The 14273-nt window shown below is 44.9% G+C and overlaps 1 protein-coding gene across 3 annotated transcripts in view; it reads right to left on the bottom strand.

Annotated features, from left to right (window-relative positions):
• Positions 1-1110: 1110 nt before the first annotated feature.
• CUNH1orf109 (chromosome unknown C1orf109 homolog) overlaps positions 1111-14273 on the bottom strand; it is a 31285-nt gene continuing 18122 nt past the window's right edge. Inside the window, exon 6 of one of the 3 annotated variants that reach the window (XM_027864777.1) lies at positions 1111-1222. Coding sequence is in view for 1 of the 3 variants with exons in the window: in XM_027864778.1 (XP_027720579.1) it covers positions 1281-1291 (11 nt within the window). In the remaining 2 variants the exon portion in view is untranslated. Of the gene's footprint in view, positions 1292-10840; positions 13091-14273 lie in introns of those variants that run through there. The other 2 variants (XM_027864778.1, XM_027864776.1) reach the window with 2 other exon arrangements.

Here is a 14273-nt window from a genome sequence, read left to right as displayed (position 1 = left end):
ACTAGTCTTACCTTCTTAATGTCTCAAGGTTGGTGCGTTTCAACTCCACTCAGGACACATTTACCAAGCCCTGGCTGTATGCTGAGTCCTAGTCTGGGCTTTGAAAGGGGCACAAAGTTTAGATTAGGCACAGTCCTGACCCTTGAGAAGTTTACACTGGTGGTATGTATGGTAAGATACGGACAAAAATAAACATGATACAAATCTGAATTTGTTAGGAGTTTGGGAGAGGGGGAAATCAAGTCCAAAAAAGATTCAGGTGGTCACTTTTAGTTATGGGGACCAGGGAAGTCCTCATGGAAGAGATGCTACCTGAGCTGAGACTTGAAGGAAGGGGAAGCATTCCAATAGACAAGAAGAATGGGGAGTCCATTCCAGTTGTGGGGCCAACCTACAGAAAGGCTTTTGATAAAGTATCTCATGCTATTCTTGTGGAAAAGGGAGAGAGACACAACCTAGTCATATCCAGAATCCTTTTATTAAGGGGATTTGTTCTGTGAAGTTTGGAATCAGTCAAAGGGACACAATTGAGGATCTAGAGGGCAACATGTGGCCACAGGTTCCTCACCCCTGGACTAAATGAGATAGATTAAGAACTGGTTGGAGGGCTGGATTCAAACTGTACTTCATGGTGGAGTAGCCCAGGGATCTGTGTCATTAATGTTCTTATCCATGACTTGGACAAAGGCATAGATGGCAACCTTATCAAATTTGCAGATTATTACAAAGCTGGGAGGGACAAACAGCTGACGCACTGGATGACAGTGAACATCCAAAAAGCTCTTGGCAGGCCAGGTGAGTTTGGGGGTAAATTTACTAAGATGAAATTTAGTAAGAATAAATGTGAAGTCTTATACTTGGGTATAAAAAACTAACTTCAGAAAAACAAGTGTAGGGGCAGTTAGGTGGCACAGTAGCTAGAACACCAGCCCCGGATTTAGGAGGACCTAAGTTCAAATCTGGCCTCAGACACATAACACTTACTAGCTGTGTGACCCTGGGCATGTCACTTAACCCCATTGCTTAGCCAAAAAAAAAAAAAAGAAAGAAAGAAAGAAAAGAAAGAAAGAAAAACAAGTGTAACAGATATGACGTAACAAGTGCAATGGATATAGACATTTAGTTATTTATTTATTGTTGTCCTTAGCCTTCTTCAACAGCCACAGTTCATTATGATGCCATTCTTTTATATTCATTCTCTGTAATCCCATCTTGTTTCCATCTGAAAGGAATGAGGACAGTGTGTATAAACTACAGGTCAGTGAACTTCACCTCCAATCCTAGGAAAATTCTAGAACAGATCATGAAAAAAAGATCATTAGCAAAGATCTGGAAAAGAGGTGGCGATTACCAAAGACTGGCATGGTTTCATCAACATGTATGCTCTGGCCTCACTCCCTCAGGGCCAGGTAGGCTACATCTCCATCATCTCCATTTGGGGTTCTAGGGTACCTGAAGGTTTGGGGGTATCTCTTTTCTTTGCCATTGGCCCAAGCCCCTATTGGCTGTGTTCTCCTAGCAAAGCACAGATAAGCAGCTCCATTCCATCTAACTTCCTACCATCAATTAGCTTTTGCAAAGGGAAATTTACTTCAAAGGTGTAGCACAAACAAATTAATAAATGGCCCCAGTACCTCTGGCACATGCTCTTCCCTATATGGCCTCAGTCTCTAGGGAAGGGGGCTCACAACTTGACTCAAGTCTCTGCATAACCTTGGGCTCACCAATCTCATGTCCAGATTCAGCATAATGGCTGGATTCATTTTTGCATGGGGATGGGAGCCTTGGAGGTCACCAATGAGAAGTGTTCCTTGCTTCCTGGGACATTGATGCTGGGCGGCTGCAACACCTGTCCTTAATTTCCACACCCAGCTTCCTGTAGCTCATTTTCCCCTGGCCGAAGACTCTGCCAGTAGAGTAGAAAAGAATAAAAGATAAAGCCAAGGTATGAGGCCCATTTCTTAGGGCCATGTGGCCTGAGGGGATGAAGGGTCTGAGGCCACTCCCCTTCCAGCACAGTGGCTCACCAACTACCAAGAGGAAGAATCACTAAACTTTCTCAAATTCAAATGGATCAAAGATAGGGAAGAGGATGAAGCTGACTGCGGTCTTTTTGAAGACATTGAAGGTTCTGGCTCATCAGTGAAACCAAAAAGGGTCTTCCCCAAAACAGGGTTAGCAGAATGGAACCAGTTACAGAATGTCCGCACGTGCTCTGCAGTCTCTCCAAAGCACGTCCTTTACATGTTATTGCAATGTTTCAGGAAGTCATCTCTTCCAGAGTTCCCCGTGGGAGAGTTTTCATCAGTCAAGTGAGCTGATGGAGTCTGCAAATGTGCCAGAATGCCATAACACAAGACGAGGGAGGCATTGTTAGCAGTTTTCTCAAAAAAGATCTGGGGGTTTTAGTGGACCACAAGCTTAATATGAGTGAGCAGGGGCATACAACAGCCAAAAAGATGAATGAGATCCTGGAATGCATGGAGAGTGGCAGAGCTTATAGGAATAGGGAGGTGATAGTCTCTTCATACTCTGCTCTTATGAGACATATCTGTTCCAGGTGCCACAATTTAAGAAGGACACTGATGAACTGGAGCATCCAGAAGGCAGCCAGTATGATGAAGGACTTGAGTCCAGGCCATGTGAGGATGAAGGAATTGAAGATGTTTTACCTGGAGAAGAAAAGATTCAAGCAGGGAGGGGGAGGAGAAGGGACAGACAAGCTAATTGTTTTTAATAATTTGAAGGGTTATCACATGGAGGAGAGACTAGACTTGTTGTATTTGTCCTCAGAGGACAGAACACTGGGCCTGGACACAAGAAAACCTGAGTTCAAATCCAGCCTCAGACACTTAATAGCTATGTTACCCTGGGCAAGTCCCTTAACCTCTGCCTGCCTCAGTTTCTTCAACTGTAAAATGGCTATAACAATAGCACTTACCTCCCAGAGTCATTGTGAGAATTAAATGAGATAATATTTGTAAAGCACTCAGCTTTAGGAGGAGGAGCTTAATAAATGCTTGCTTCCTTTCCTTCTTTCCTAAAAAAACTTCCCAGAAGTGGAATGGTGGATTGGGCTGCCGAGTGGGGTTTCCTTTCCTGTGTGGGTTGGAATAGATAACTGCCTGAATAGCAATGGGAGCAGCAAGGAGAGAGACTGGAGCAAGAACTGACGGAGGATTGATGGGACTTTACAAGTGACTGATGGGAAAACTTGCTCTGTGATATCCCACTGCCAAGAAGGGGGTGATGATGACACAGATTGGACTTAATGACTGAAAGAGGTTAAGGACAGGAGAAGGATTAAGGATGACTCCAAGGTCTTGTGGCTTAAGTGACTATGATGGTAGAGATTAGGAAGGGGGGAGCAGGACTGTGAACAGAACCCCAGCGAGCATAAAGTGATGGGGCTTTGCTTCAGGGTGGTAGATTTCAGGGTACAAAAATTTCACACAAGCACTCAATAGAGCAGAAAATGAGGGGAGAATGAACTCTGAGTCAGGGAAGAAGAGGCTTGGGCTCCTGGCTGCTGCCTGGACAACACACTCCAGCCCATTTACTTCCCTTGGCCCAGCACAGATAAAGAAAGACAAGCAGGATGGTTTCAGAAAAACCTGGGAAGAATTATAAGAACTGATGCAAAGTGGAGTAAGCAGAACCAAGTGAACATTGTACACAGACACAGCAATTATGGTAAGGATGATCAGTTGTGAAAGACTTAGCTACTTTTATCAAGACAATAATCTAAGACAGTTCCAAAGGCCTCATGACAAAAAATGCTATTCATTTCCAGAGAGAACTGATGAACTCTGAGTGCATATTTTTTTTGCTTTATTTTTTCTTGATGTGTGTGTGTGTGTGTGTGTGTGTGTGTCTTCTTTTGCAACATGGCTAATATGGAAAGTGCCTCAGATAAACTGAGACCTGGGAAAGACCTTAGCTTAAAAAGGCCACAGTGTGCCATTGCGTCCAGGGTCATCTCCAGGCATCCTGATCCCTATTTGGCCACTGGGCCCACATGTCTCTGGAGGAGAGAGTGAGGTTGGTGACTTTGCACAGCCCTGCCTCACTTAAGTCCAATTCACTTGCAATTCATGTCATCACCTTCCTGATGTCATTGGTCCTCTTTGAGAATGAAGGACAAATAACAACATGGAAATATGTTTTGCATAACTTCACATGTATAATCAATATCATATTGCTTGCCTTCTCAATGGACAGAGGAGGGGTAGGAGGGAGGGATTCTGGAACTCAGCATTTTCCAAAATTAATGTTAAAAAATTTACATGTATTTGGGAAATATTTAATGAAATTACATACACACACACACACACACACTCACAAAGAAACACCCAGCACACTTTGTCTCTGTTCCTAACCAAGGTTTCTTCTTTCCTCCTTCTCCTTCTTCTTCCTTCCTTCCCTTCTAGGCACACAAGCCTCTCTCCCACCCTTCTTTCCCCAAGCAACCAACCTTTTGCTCCATGGAGGAAAGTAATAATCCCAGAGTATATGCTCTTTGAAGGGAGGAACTATTTCACTTTTAACTTTTTTAGCCCCAGTGCCTCCTACAGTGCCTGGCACATAGTCGACACTTAATAAATGTTTGTTGATTGATTGACATAGGAAGCAGCCTTACTCAGGCCTCTGTGGTAGAAAAGAAAGAGTATAGGACCCTGAGTCCCATGGGTTGGACTAGAAAGAGCTGAAAGTCCTTACCAACTCTGAGATTTTATCTCCTAAGCTACTGTAATAACACGTTCTCCTTCCCATTTAAATGAATTTGTCTTAATTACTTCTTGCATTATTTTCAAATAATGCCTTATAAAGGTGATTTAAGGATGTATTTTGGGTCCTTAGCAGCAGTTGCCCCAGGACCCAAATTGCTAAGTGTGGCTCTGTGCAGGAGGAAGATGATGAGCTCAGTTTGGAAGGTGAGTTTGAGGTTTTAGTGGTTCAGCTAGGTAGAGCTGTACAGAAAGCATCTGAGAAGAGGACTACAGTCCAAGGAAGAGGTTGGGGCAGAGGTGGGGAACCTGCAGCCTCGAGGCCACATGTGGCCTTCTAGGTCCTGAAGTACAGCACTAGGATTTGTTCTGTGAAGTTTGGATTCAATAAAAGGAGCTGCAGGTTCCCCACCCCTGGGTTGAGGTATATGAGAGGAAGACATATGAATACCTACCTTGGGAACTCAGGAAAAGCTATGCTAGGTCAGGACAAGTTCTCTGGGACCAGAAAAGAATTCCTTGTACAAGAAACAGTTAACATCAGCTAACATATTGTCAAAGTTAAAGATTACATCTGTTCTTTCTGCTAATTATCACTAAACTAACTGTTTTTTAGGGACTGGTTGTTTGCTGGCAAGTATCTGTTATGTCAAAACAGAATATATCAATACACTTAACCAAAAAGAAATAAAAGTCTTCCCTGAGATACCACGTTCCTTCCTCAATAAACCCCAAGTGGGGAGGGGAACATATGTTCTCAATGTCATCCCACTCTCTTCTCAATGGCAGTGTTGGCTGCATACCACAGAGCATGCTTTTCCATAGAACCAAGATTAGAAATTGTGGTTAGATTCCCAGGCTAGCCCACAAAGCCCTTTTGGCCCCCATTTGGCTGAAATAGAATTTAGTCAGGCTAAAGCTAATTTATCTCTCTTTTTATAAATTAATTTATCTATTTTTAGTTTTCAACATTCACCTCCACAAGATATTGAGTTCCAAATTTTCTCCCCATCTCTCCCCTCCACCTACCACAAGATGAAACTCATTCTGAATACCCTTTCCCCCAATCTGCCCTCCCTTCTATCACCCCACCTTATCACCTTCCCCTTCTATTTTCTAGTAGGGCAGGATATATTTCTGTACCCCTTTGCCTGTTTATCTTATTTCCCAGTTGCATGTAAAAACAATTTTTAACATTCTAAAGCTAATTTATCTCAATAAACATTTATTAATTGAAAGTCACTCTATATCTGGCATGGGATAGGGTGGCATTTGTGATTTCTAGATGTAGCAAACTTCCAAAAAGAAGTCCTACTACAAATGCAGGTCAGCATTTTCTCTGCATCTCAGAGAGTTGTCAAGGGGAAGGGGGGGAGGAGGCACCAAGAGGTTAAATGACTTTTCCAGGATCACACAGTCAATATGCATCAGAGGTAAGACTTGAACCCATGTCTTTCTAAAGTCAGTTCTATCATGGTGCTTCTCTTTGTATTAATACCACATGTATACACAAATCTAATATATATATATATACATATATATGCATATATATATATACATATACACATAGTATTTCCTTTTCTGTATTCATATTGTTTCCTCCCAATAGAGTGTAAGATCCCTGAAGGCAGGGACTGTTCCTTTTTTGTCTCTGTCTCTTTAGAACCTACTGTTGCACAGTGCCTGGCACACAGCAGTAATTTAATAAATGCGTGTTGAATGAATGAATGAATTATTTATAATGTGCAGAGCTTCATGGTTGGTGCCTTAGAGGTTTTGAGTTCTATGTGGTTTCCACCCAGGGAAGGAGGATAAGGCATTTCTATAGAAATAAGGTTTAGTGGGAAATAATCTGGATTTGGAGTCAGCAGATGTGGGTTTGAATCCATGCTCTGCCACTTAATATTTGTGTGACCTTGAGCACACCTCTTCCCTCCTCCTAAGCCTTCTCTAGATTTTGGGTTTTTTCCCCCTCTGTAAAATAAGGGGGTCAGACCAGAGTAGATATTCTTTAAGGCTCCTTGCCACTGTAAATCCCACTATCTATTGTTCAGATAACTACAATACAATACAGAACATGATTAAGTGCATAAGAGAGATGCAGACCAAGTACTGGAGACATTCAGAAGAAGGCAGACATGTCAGGTCACACCAGGCACTGACTGGAGAACATAAGCCACAGGGAGTGCCTCCCTGGAGTGGGCCAGCTGTTTCTAGCTCCACTCAGCCCACCCCCATGTGGGAGGAGCTGCAGGGATGCTGGAGGCCCCCAGGTTGGAGGCATTAAGACCTGCCCTTCATAATGAACATCTCAGTGCTGCTGAGAGAACATCCTTCAGTCATTGCCAGCCTGGATCAAAGAAAGGAGCCCTTGGATGCACAGCTGTGGGTGGTTATTCTCCCAAACATATCAATGAGGGCTTTTGCACCTGGTGTTCTCTTCGCCAGGCCCCTGCCCACCCCCATCCTTGCCTCATTGCCCTGAGAGCTCTGGATCCTGGGATGTTCAGGGGGGCATGGTGTTGGTGAATGTTTGGGGATAAAGTGGGGCCTGGTTTGATACTGCAGCTCATCAGGGTGGGATGGGATAGGGGGAGAATCTGAAGCTCTCTGGCCTGGAGCTCTGATTCCCAGGCAGCCCAGAGTCGGGGATTGTGGTAGGACTGCTGAGGTGGAAGGTGGGGTGGGCTAAGGAGAGCAGCTCATATCCGTTCGGCCAGGCCTCTGAAGTGCAGCCAAAGCGTTTCCCAGGAAATGACACACCTCCGGGTCCCCCAGGCAAATGTTCTCCACTGAGTATGGGTAGCAGATATTGCTCTGACAATGGCATCAAGGTGACCACAGAGATGTGTCATATGAAGCTGGACCAGACAGACCCTCTGTCTGCAAAAAAGGAAAGTCACTGGGGTCTGCGATAGGCCACGGATGCTTCAGCCATGGCCCAGGCAGGCCTAACCAGGTGCTGGCAAGGGGGGGTGGGGGTGGGGCTGGGGGTGAGATGGTGGTAGTGATGGAGATGCAGAGATAGGAATTAGGTGTTGGAAGAGACATTAAAGATCGGCTAGTCCGACCTCTTCATTTTAGAGAGGACAGGCAGAGATTCAGAAGAGGCAAATAACTTGACCAAAGTCAGACCAAGAGTCAAGTCAATGAAGAACTAGGACAAGACCTTAGTTCTACCTCCAAATCTGCCTATGAGGATGAGTCCTAACAGAGTGAGGACAGGCCAGGAGTCGGGAGGTAGGGCAGGGGGTGCTGAAAACAAGGGTGGAGCCCAACCTTTAATGTGGTGACTGGGCTGGGCCTAAGGCTGTCGTCACCGTCCTCCTTGCTTTGGCCCAGGCTTCCACTAGTGTGGGCAGAGCATGCAGCTCAGTCCCCAAGGACCCCAAGAAGGGTGTGACCCAAGGGAAGGAGAGAGGGCTGGGGTCCTTCCCTTCCTGCTTAATCAGGACCCTTTCAGTCTGCTTCCTCCAGGGTGGCCAGCAATGTTGGAGAGAAGCTTCCGGGAAGCAGGTGGCAGGCTAGAGACAACAGTGGCAGCAGACTCAAATCAGCTCGATATCAGGAAAAACAGGTCGTCACGCTTCCAGTTCTCTACAAGTGAACCGGGCTGCTTGCAAAGACAGTGAGCTCCCTGGAGTCACGGGAGGGCTCCAAATGCCCTCCATACAATCACTCACCGAGGATGCTGGTAAAGGAGAGCACTGCTCTGGAGGAGGGCAGAGGAGAGAGGAAAAGATGCCTTCTGGGAACCCTTCCCACTCTAAAGTTCACGGAATTGTCAGCAGTGGAACGAATACTGAATTTGGAATCGGCAGGTCCAGATTCAAAGCCCAGTTCTGTCTCTGACCTCTCACGTGACTAGAAAAGTTACTTAACTTTGAGCACGTTTGTTTGTCTGTTTTTAGCCGAAAAATGAGGAGATGGAACTGGAGGACTTCTAAGGTCCCTGCCAGCTCTAAATCTATGACTTACGAATGCTGAACCTGAAGTCAGATGGGTTCAAACACTAGTTCGGTCATTTGTTACCTGTGTGAACACAGGCAGATCACAGGCCCTTCTCCGGGCCTCAGTCTCCTCATCCGGAGGATGGTAGATAAACGACCTCCCTGACCCTTTCGAGTTTTAAATCTACATCCTATGAGTACTTCCTCTTGTTAGAGGATGAGGGCTCGAACGCTAGAATTCAGCAGAAACCTGAGCAGGAGATAGATGCTTTTGGCATTGCCATCCTGTCCCCAGGTGGTTTAAATCTGAAGCTCTGTCCAAGGCCCCAGGCAGGGGCTTCTAAGTTCCATCTCCCTGTAAGAAAGCTGAGCAGAAATCCTCAGTTCTGGGTTCGGGTTCAGGAGGAGCTTTCATCAGAAAACAGGAAATGTGCACTTCTCATCTAGTTAGCCTCTACTCTGAAACCTTCCTCGGCTCCCCATTGCTAAACTCCTCATCTTGTTATTCAAAACCCTCCACAACTTGGAGGTAGCCTAGCTCTCCAGTCTTCTCTCTCATTGCCCTCCTTTCTCCCTGCCTCCCACACTCTACCCTCCAGTAAAACTCGACTGCTAGCTATTCCTCAAACTCATCTCGCCTCCCTGCCTTCGTTTGCACTTGCTGCAATGCCGAGAATGTTCTCTACACCCATCCTCCTTGCCCTCAATCCATTTCTACCTGTTGAAATCTTTCCAATCATCCAAGAATAGATGTTTCCTCTTTTGTGAAGTCTTCCCTGGGGGCAGCTAGGTGACACAGTGGATAGAGCACTGGCCCTGGATTCAGGAGGATTTGAGTTCAAATCCAGCCTCAGACACCTAACACTTAGTAGCTGTGTGACCCTGGGCAAGTCACTTAACCTCATTGCCTAGCCAAAAACAAAAACAAACAAACAAAAAAAACCAAAAGATAGTGAAGTCTTCCCTGAACCCTACAGCTGCAAGGGATCAGTCTTTCCTTCTGAACTAAAAAAGGATGCTGTACCACTCAAATGTCATTTATATTCCATTTTGCATTAAAATACCTTTGTCTTAGCTCCCCTACCATACCATGAGCTTCTTGAAAGCAGGGATTAGGTCTTTATACTGGAAGATCTGTCCCTAGTGCTGCTATGTTCAACATTTTTATTAATGAAGGCACTGATGGTGGGCTTATCAAATTTGCAGGTGACATAAACCTATGGTGGATAGTTAACATGCTGGATGACACAGGTTTCAAAACTATTTTGACAGGTGAGGACAATGGACTGAATCTAATATGATAACAATTAGTAGAGATATGTCAAGTGCTATAATTGGCTTCAAAAAATAAATTTCACAAGTATGAGATAAGAGGAGTCATGGCTAGACGAGAATGGATGTGAAAAATATTTGGGAATTTTAGAAAAATGCAATGCAACAAGGGTCAAGGGTGCAAAATAGCAGCCACAACCAAATGCCCCAGGGGCAGCTAGGTGGTGCAGTGGATAGAGTACTAGCCCTGGAGTCAGGAGGACCTGAGTTCAAATCTAGCTTCAGCCCAGACACTTGACACTTATGAGCTGTGTGACCTTGGGCAAGTCACTTAACCCCAATTGCCTCCAAAAACAAAAACGAAAACAAAAAAACAACATGTCTCCTATCTAGAAAATGAGAGGTGATCATTCTGCTGATCTCTGGCTTGGTCAGAATATAGCTGTGTTTAGTGATGGGGCACCACATATGAGGAAGGACATCAGTGAACTGGAGAGTGTCTATAGAAGGACAACCAGTATGGTGAAGAGATCTAAGATCATGACATAAGACTTGGTGGAAGGAACTGGAAGACCGAGGGGTAGGGAGGTCTTCAAGTATTTGAAGATCTTTCATGTGGAAGAGAGGTTAATTTGTTCTGCATGGTAGAACCAGCAGCAACGACTGAAAGTTATGAGTGACATTTCAACTTCATGTAAATGGAAACATTGTGTCAATGACTCTCTCCCGACATAAAGGGCCCAAGTACACTTCTGTGATTTGCTCATTCTTACACCAGTAATGAGACTTTCAAACTTCTCAAGATGTGATCACCAATTCCCCTTACAAGCTCACTGGCTCACAAGGCTTTAAAGAATGAGCAGGTTTATTATAAAGTCAGAGACAGTAAATAAACTTGTACCAGAGCTCCTAACCAGTGACCAGCATCCAATATAGTCCTAGTCTCTTATGGCCTATAGTGAATAGGGTTCCTACAATCCATGATTCCAATGAAGGCCACTGTGGTCTCTCCTCTGCTTGTGGTGTGTCTATACAACATTAGGTAGCCCCTCACCTCACATCAGATGATAAGTATCCTTTCAATACTTGTCCAGGCTGCTGTTGGTGGACTATTTCAGATTCTCCCATTATTCTCCGCTGATTGTCCACTGAGTCTAGTTCTGCCCATTATCACCTTCTCTACTCCTTAGAGAAAGCTATTCCTCAGAAGTAGGAAAAGGAATTTTATCAGAGCTCCTTTGCCTGAGTCAAAGACTTCGAATTTTCTGTCTCCCTCCCTTCTAACGAACTCTAGTTGCAAACCCTGTGCCCTGATGTTCTGAATGCTCTGGCATGCTCAGCTTTGAGGAACACAGATTCAGATCCAGATTCCCACAGGGATCATGCCACCCTCCTCTGCAAACCTCAGGGCTTCCTCTTCCTCTTATTCCCCCCAGAGGCTCTTGTGGTCCCTGGATGTGGGTAGTGGCAGGAAAGAGCCAGATAACACCAGGCACATTCCCATGACAGTTGGGATACTGAAATGGTGGGAGATGAACAGAGAAAGCTGAGCATTGCCCCTTGGTTTGGTGGGATGGGGAAATTTTTATTGATTCCTACTTTCTAACCAAAAGTAGAGTAGATGATCTAGTGAATACATCTTCCCTCTCTAGAGGTCTTCAACTAAAGCCTAGATGATCAGTTGCTATCAACAGTGGTAGAAGGGATTTTTGTTTAGGCACAAATCACAGTAGCTTCTCCAGCTTCTCAAATCCCTTCCAACCCTGAAATTCTGTAATTCCCCCACAATTGGGCCCATAGGAAACACTGAAGAATGCTTACTGCATTGTTGATATGTACTGACTGTGCATCCAGTCTGGCATTTGGAGGGCTCTTCTGACCACAGTTGTTCCAGCGTTTGCCCCAGGCATCGGCTCTATTTCAGTCACACTCATCTCTATTCCATTAGTAGGAAGAGGATCAGGGGAGCTGGACCCCCCTCATGGAGAAATCCCTGATCACAGTATTCCCTCAAGCTCTTCAAAGCTTAAGAGCTGAGTGTGTTAATAAACCCTTTTTGTCTCTTCCAGGAGGTGATGGGAGTGAGCCCCAGGGGCATAACTTGACAGGGCTGTCAAATTGGACACGATTGCACAAGGCAGATGCTGGCATTTTCTCCTTTCCAAGCGCCATCATCACCATGCAGGGCGAGCGGAAGGGATGTGCTGTAACCAGAGGATTGGGAAAGAGGAAGCCTTTGGGGAGCTGGGCAGGCCTCATAGCTGACAGGCAAAATGCATTCCATTCATAGGTTCATCTCCAGATCCTGGGGAGTTGGAGAACAGGAAGGCAAGAGGAAAGAGTCCCAAAGGAAACAGAATAAAAGTCTGGGGAGGGGACGGGCACGGACTGCATAAGTCTCCAGGACCAAGGGGAATATTGTGCTGTGTGTGGTTAAGGAAAAGGGAATGAAAGATGGGGAGGCTGAACACCAGATTGGGAGTTAGAAGACAGGGGCTCACTTTCTTCATCTGTAAAACAAGAGATCTCCTAAGGCTACTTCTGGCCTTAAAATCCTTTGATTCTTTGACACGTGGAAGCCCAGCCAAGCTGAGCCTAATGACTTATTGGCAAAAATAGAGAAGGTGCTGCCATGTTTGGGGGAAAATTCTCTGGCGTATATGGTTAGCACTCAGCTTCTTAGATGTTTTGAAAACCATTCATTCACTTTGGCCTGAATAGAAAGCACCTGGGCCTCACCTCATTTGGAGGCTGTTCAAACTCCATCTCCTTGCTGAGGAGGATCCAGATGTTGGAAAAAGATGTCAAGTTTGGAAGATATCTGGGGAGAGGTCCTCAAGAGTTGCTTCTTAATTTACCAAACTAATGAAAGACGATGAAGGCCTTTGGCAAGTGTGAAGGGTGACGACTCAACCCAAATAATGAAAAGATTAATAATTTGCTGAGTTGGCACTGTCCTCCCTTCAGAGTCCATGTGGCCATTCGGGCTGATGTCTATGTTACAGCAGCCTGCATCAAAAGGAGCTTTCAGAGAGGCACATCTGTCCAGGATCATTTTTAGCACAGATTAGCTTTTTGGTCCATTTTTCCTACCCCTCACTTCTCAGCTGCCTTTAAAGAAGCCGCGAGTTGTCGAAGAGCCTGTCCAAGTCAAAAGAGACAAGTGCAAAACTGAAAACTCGGCAAAGGGACAGGGCCTTCCAGCTGGGGAAAATGTGCCTGCAAAATCACATCCTGCCCTTGGCAGCTTCCCTGGATTTATGGTAGAGTTTTGCAGACATTTCATCACATTATAAGCCAGCTCAGAAGACCCTCATAAAACTCTGCTTATATGAAAGAACAAACTGGCTGATAAAAATCAGCTGTTGCCTATAAATGTTAGATGGAGTAGCGGGGTTTATGAGGCTGGGCACATGGAGTTTGAGAACACAAAGCCAAGAACGTAAAGCTAACCCATATTTGAGACAAAGACAGTGTGGTATAACCAAAGGATTGCTAAACTTGGACTCACAAGTCCCAGGTTCAGGTTTCAACACTTGTGAGCTATGCACACCTGGGCAGATCCTCAGTTTTGGAAGCTGTAAAAAGGGGATGATAACACTCACATCATTTATCTTTCAGTGTTCCTGGGTTACGTAACTTACAAGTGTCAGAGAAACGCAAATTATTAGTGGTATGTGCATGGTGTCTTAGTTCCCCCACTAGACTGGAAGCTTCTCAAGGGTAGAAAGTTACTTAATGCTTGTATTTCCCCCATTGCCCAGTACGGTGTTCTACTCTTAGTATCAGGGTCCCAGGACTTCGGAAATACACTGACCCAAAAGAATAGAGAAAGGCTCAGAAGATAGGGCCCAGAAAAAAGGAGGTGATAATCCTGTTGTACTCTACCTTGGTCAGACCACATCTGGAGTACTCTGCTGAGTTCTCAGTACCACATTGAAGGACATTGATAAACATCAGAGTTAAGTTTACCTGGATGGTGACATGCTTGAATATCAGGCCATACAGATATTAGTTGAAGGAACTGGGGATGTTTAGCCTGAAGAAAAGAAGACTGGGGGGTAGGAGGCAAGGATTAGGGTGAGGGCTGATAGCTGTCTTCAAGTAGAACCTGGGAGTTCAGACCTTTGCTTGGCTACCTACTAAGTATATGAAGTTCAAGAAGTTACTTCTCCTCTGGCCCTGTTTTCTCATTTGCAAAACAGGCTAAATCAAGGCTTCTTAACTTGGGGTCCATAAACTTATTTTTTAAAACAAATTTGATGACTGCATTTTAACATAGTCAGTCCCCTTTGTAATCTTATGTATTTTATGAACTTAAAAA

This window comes from Vombatus ursinus, unplaced genomic scaffold (assembly GCF_900497805.2).
Source record: "Vombatus ursinus unplaced genomic scaffold, bare-nosed wombat genome assembly UNPS02014775.1, whole genome shotgun sequence".
In the NCBI taxonomy this organism is placed as follows: domain Eukaryota; kingdom Metazoa; phylum Chordata; class Mammalia; order Diprotodontia; family Vombatidae; genus Vombatus; species Vombatus ursinus.
Note: the sequence above shows the minus strand (reverse complement) of the source record. Positions and strands in the feature narration are given on the sequence as shown.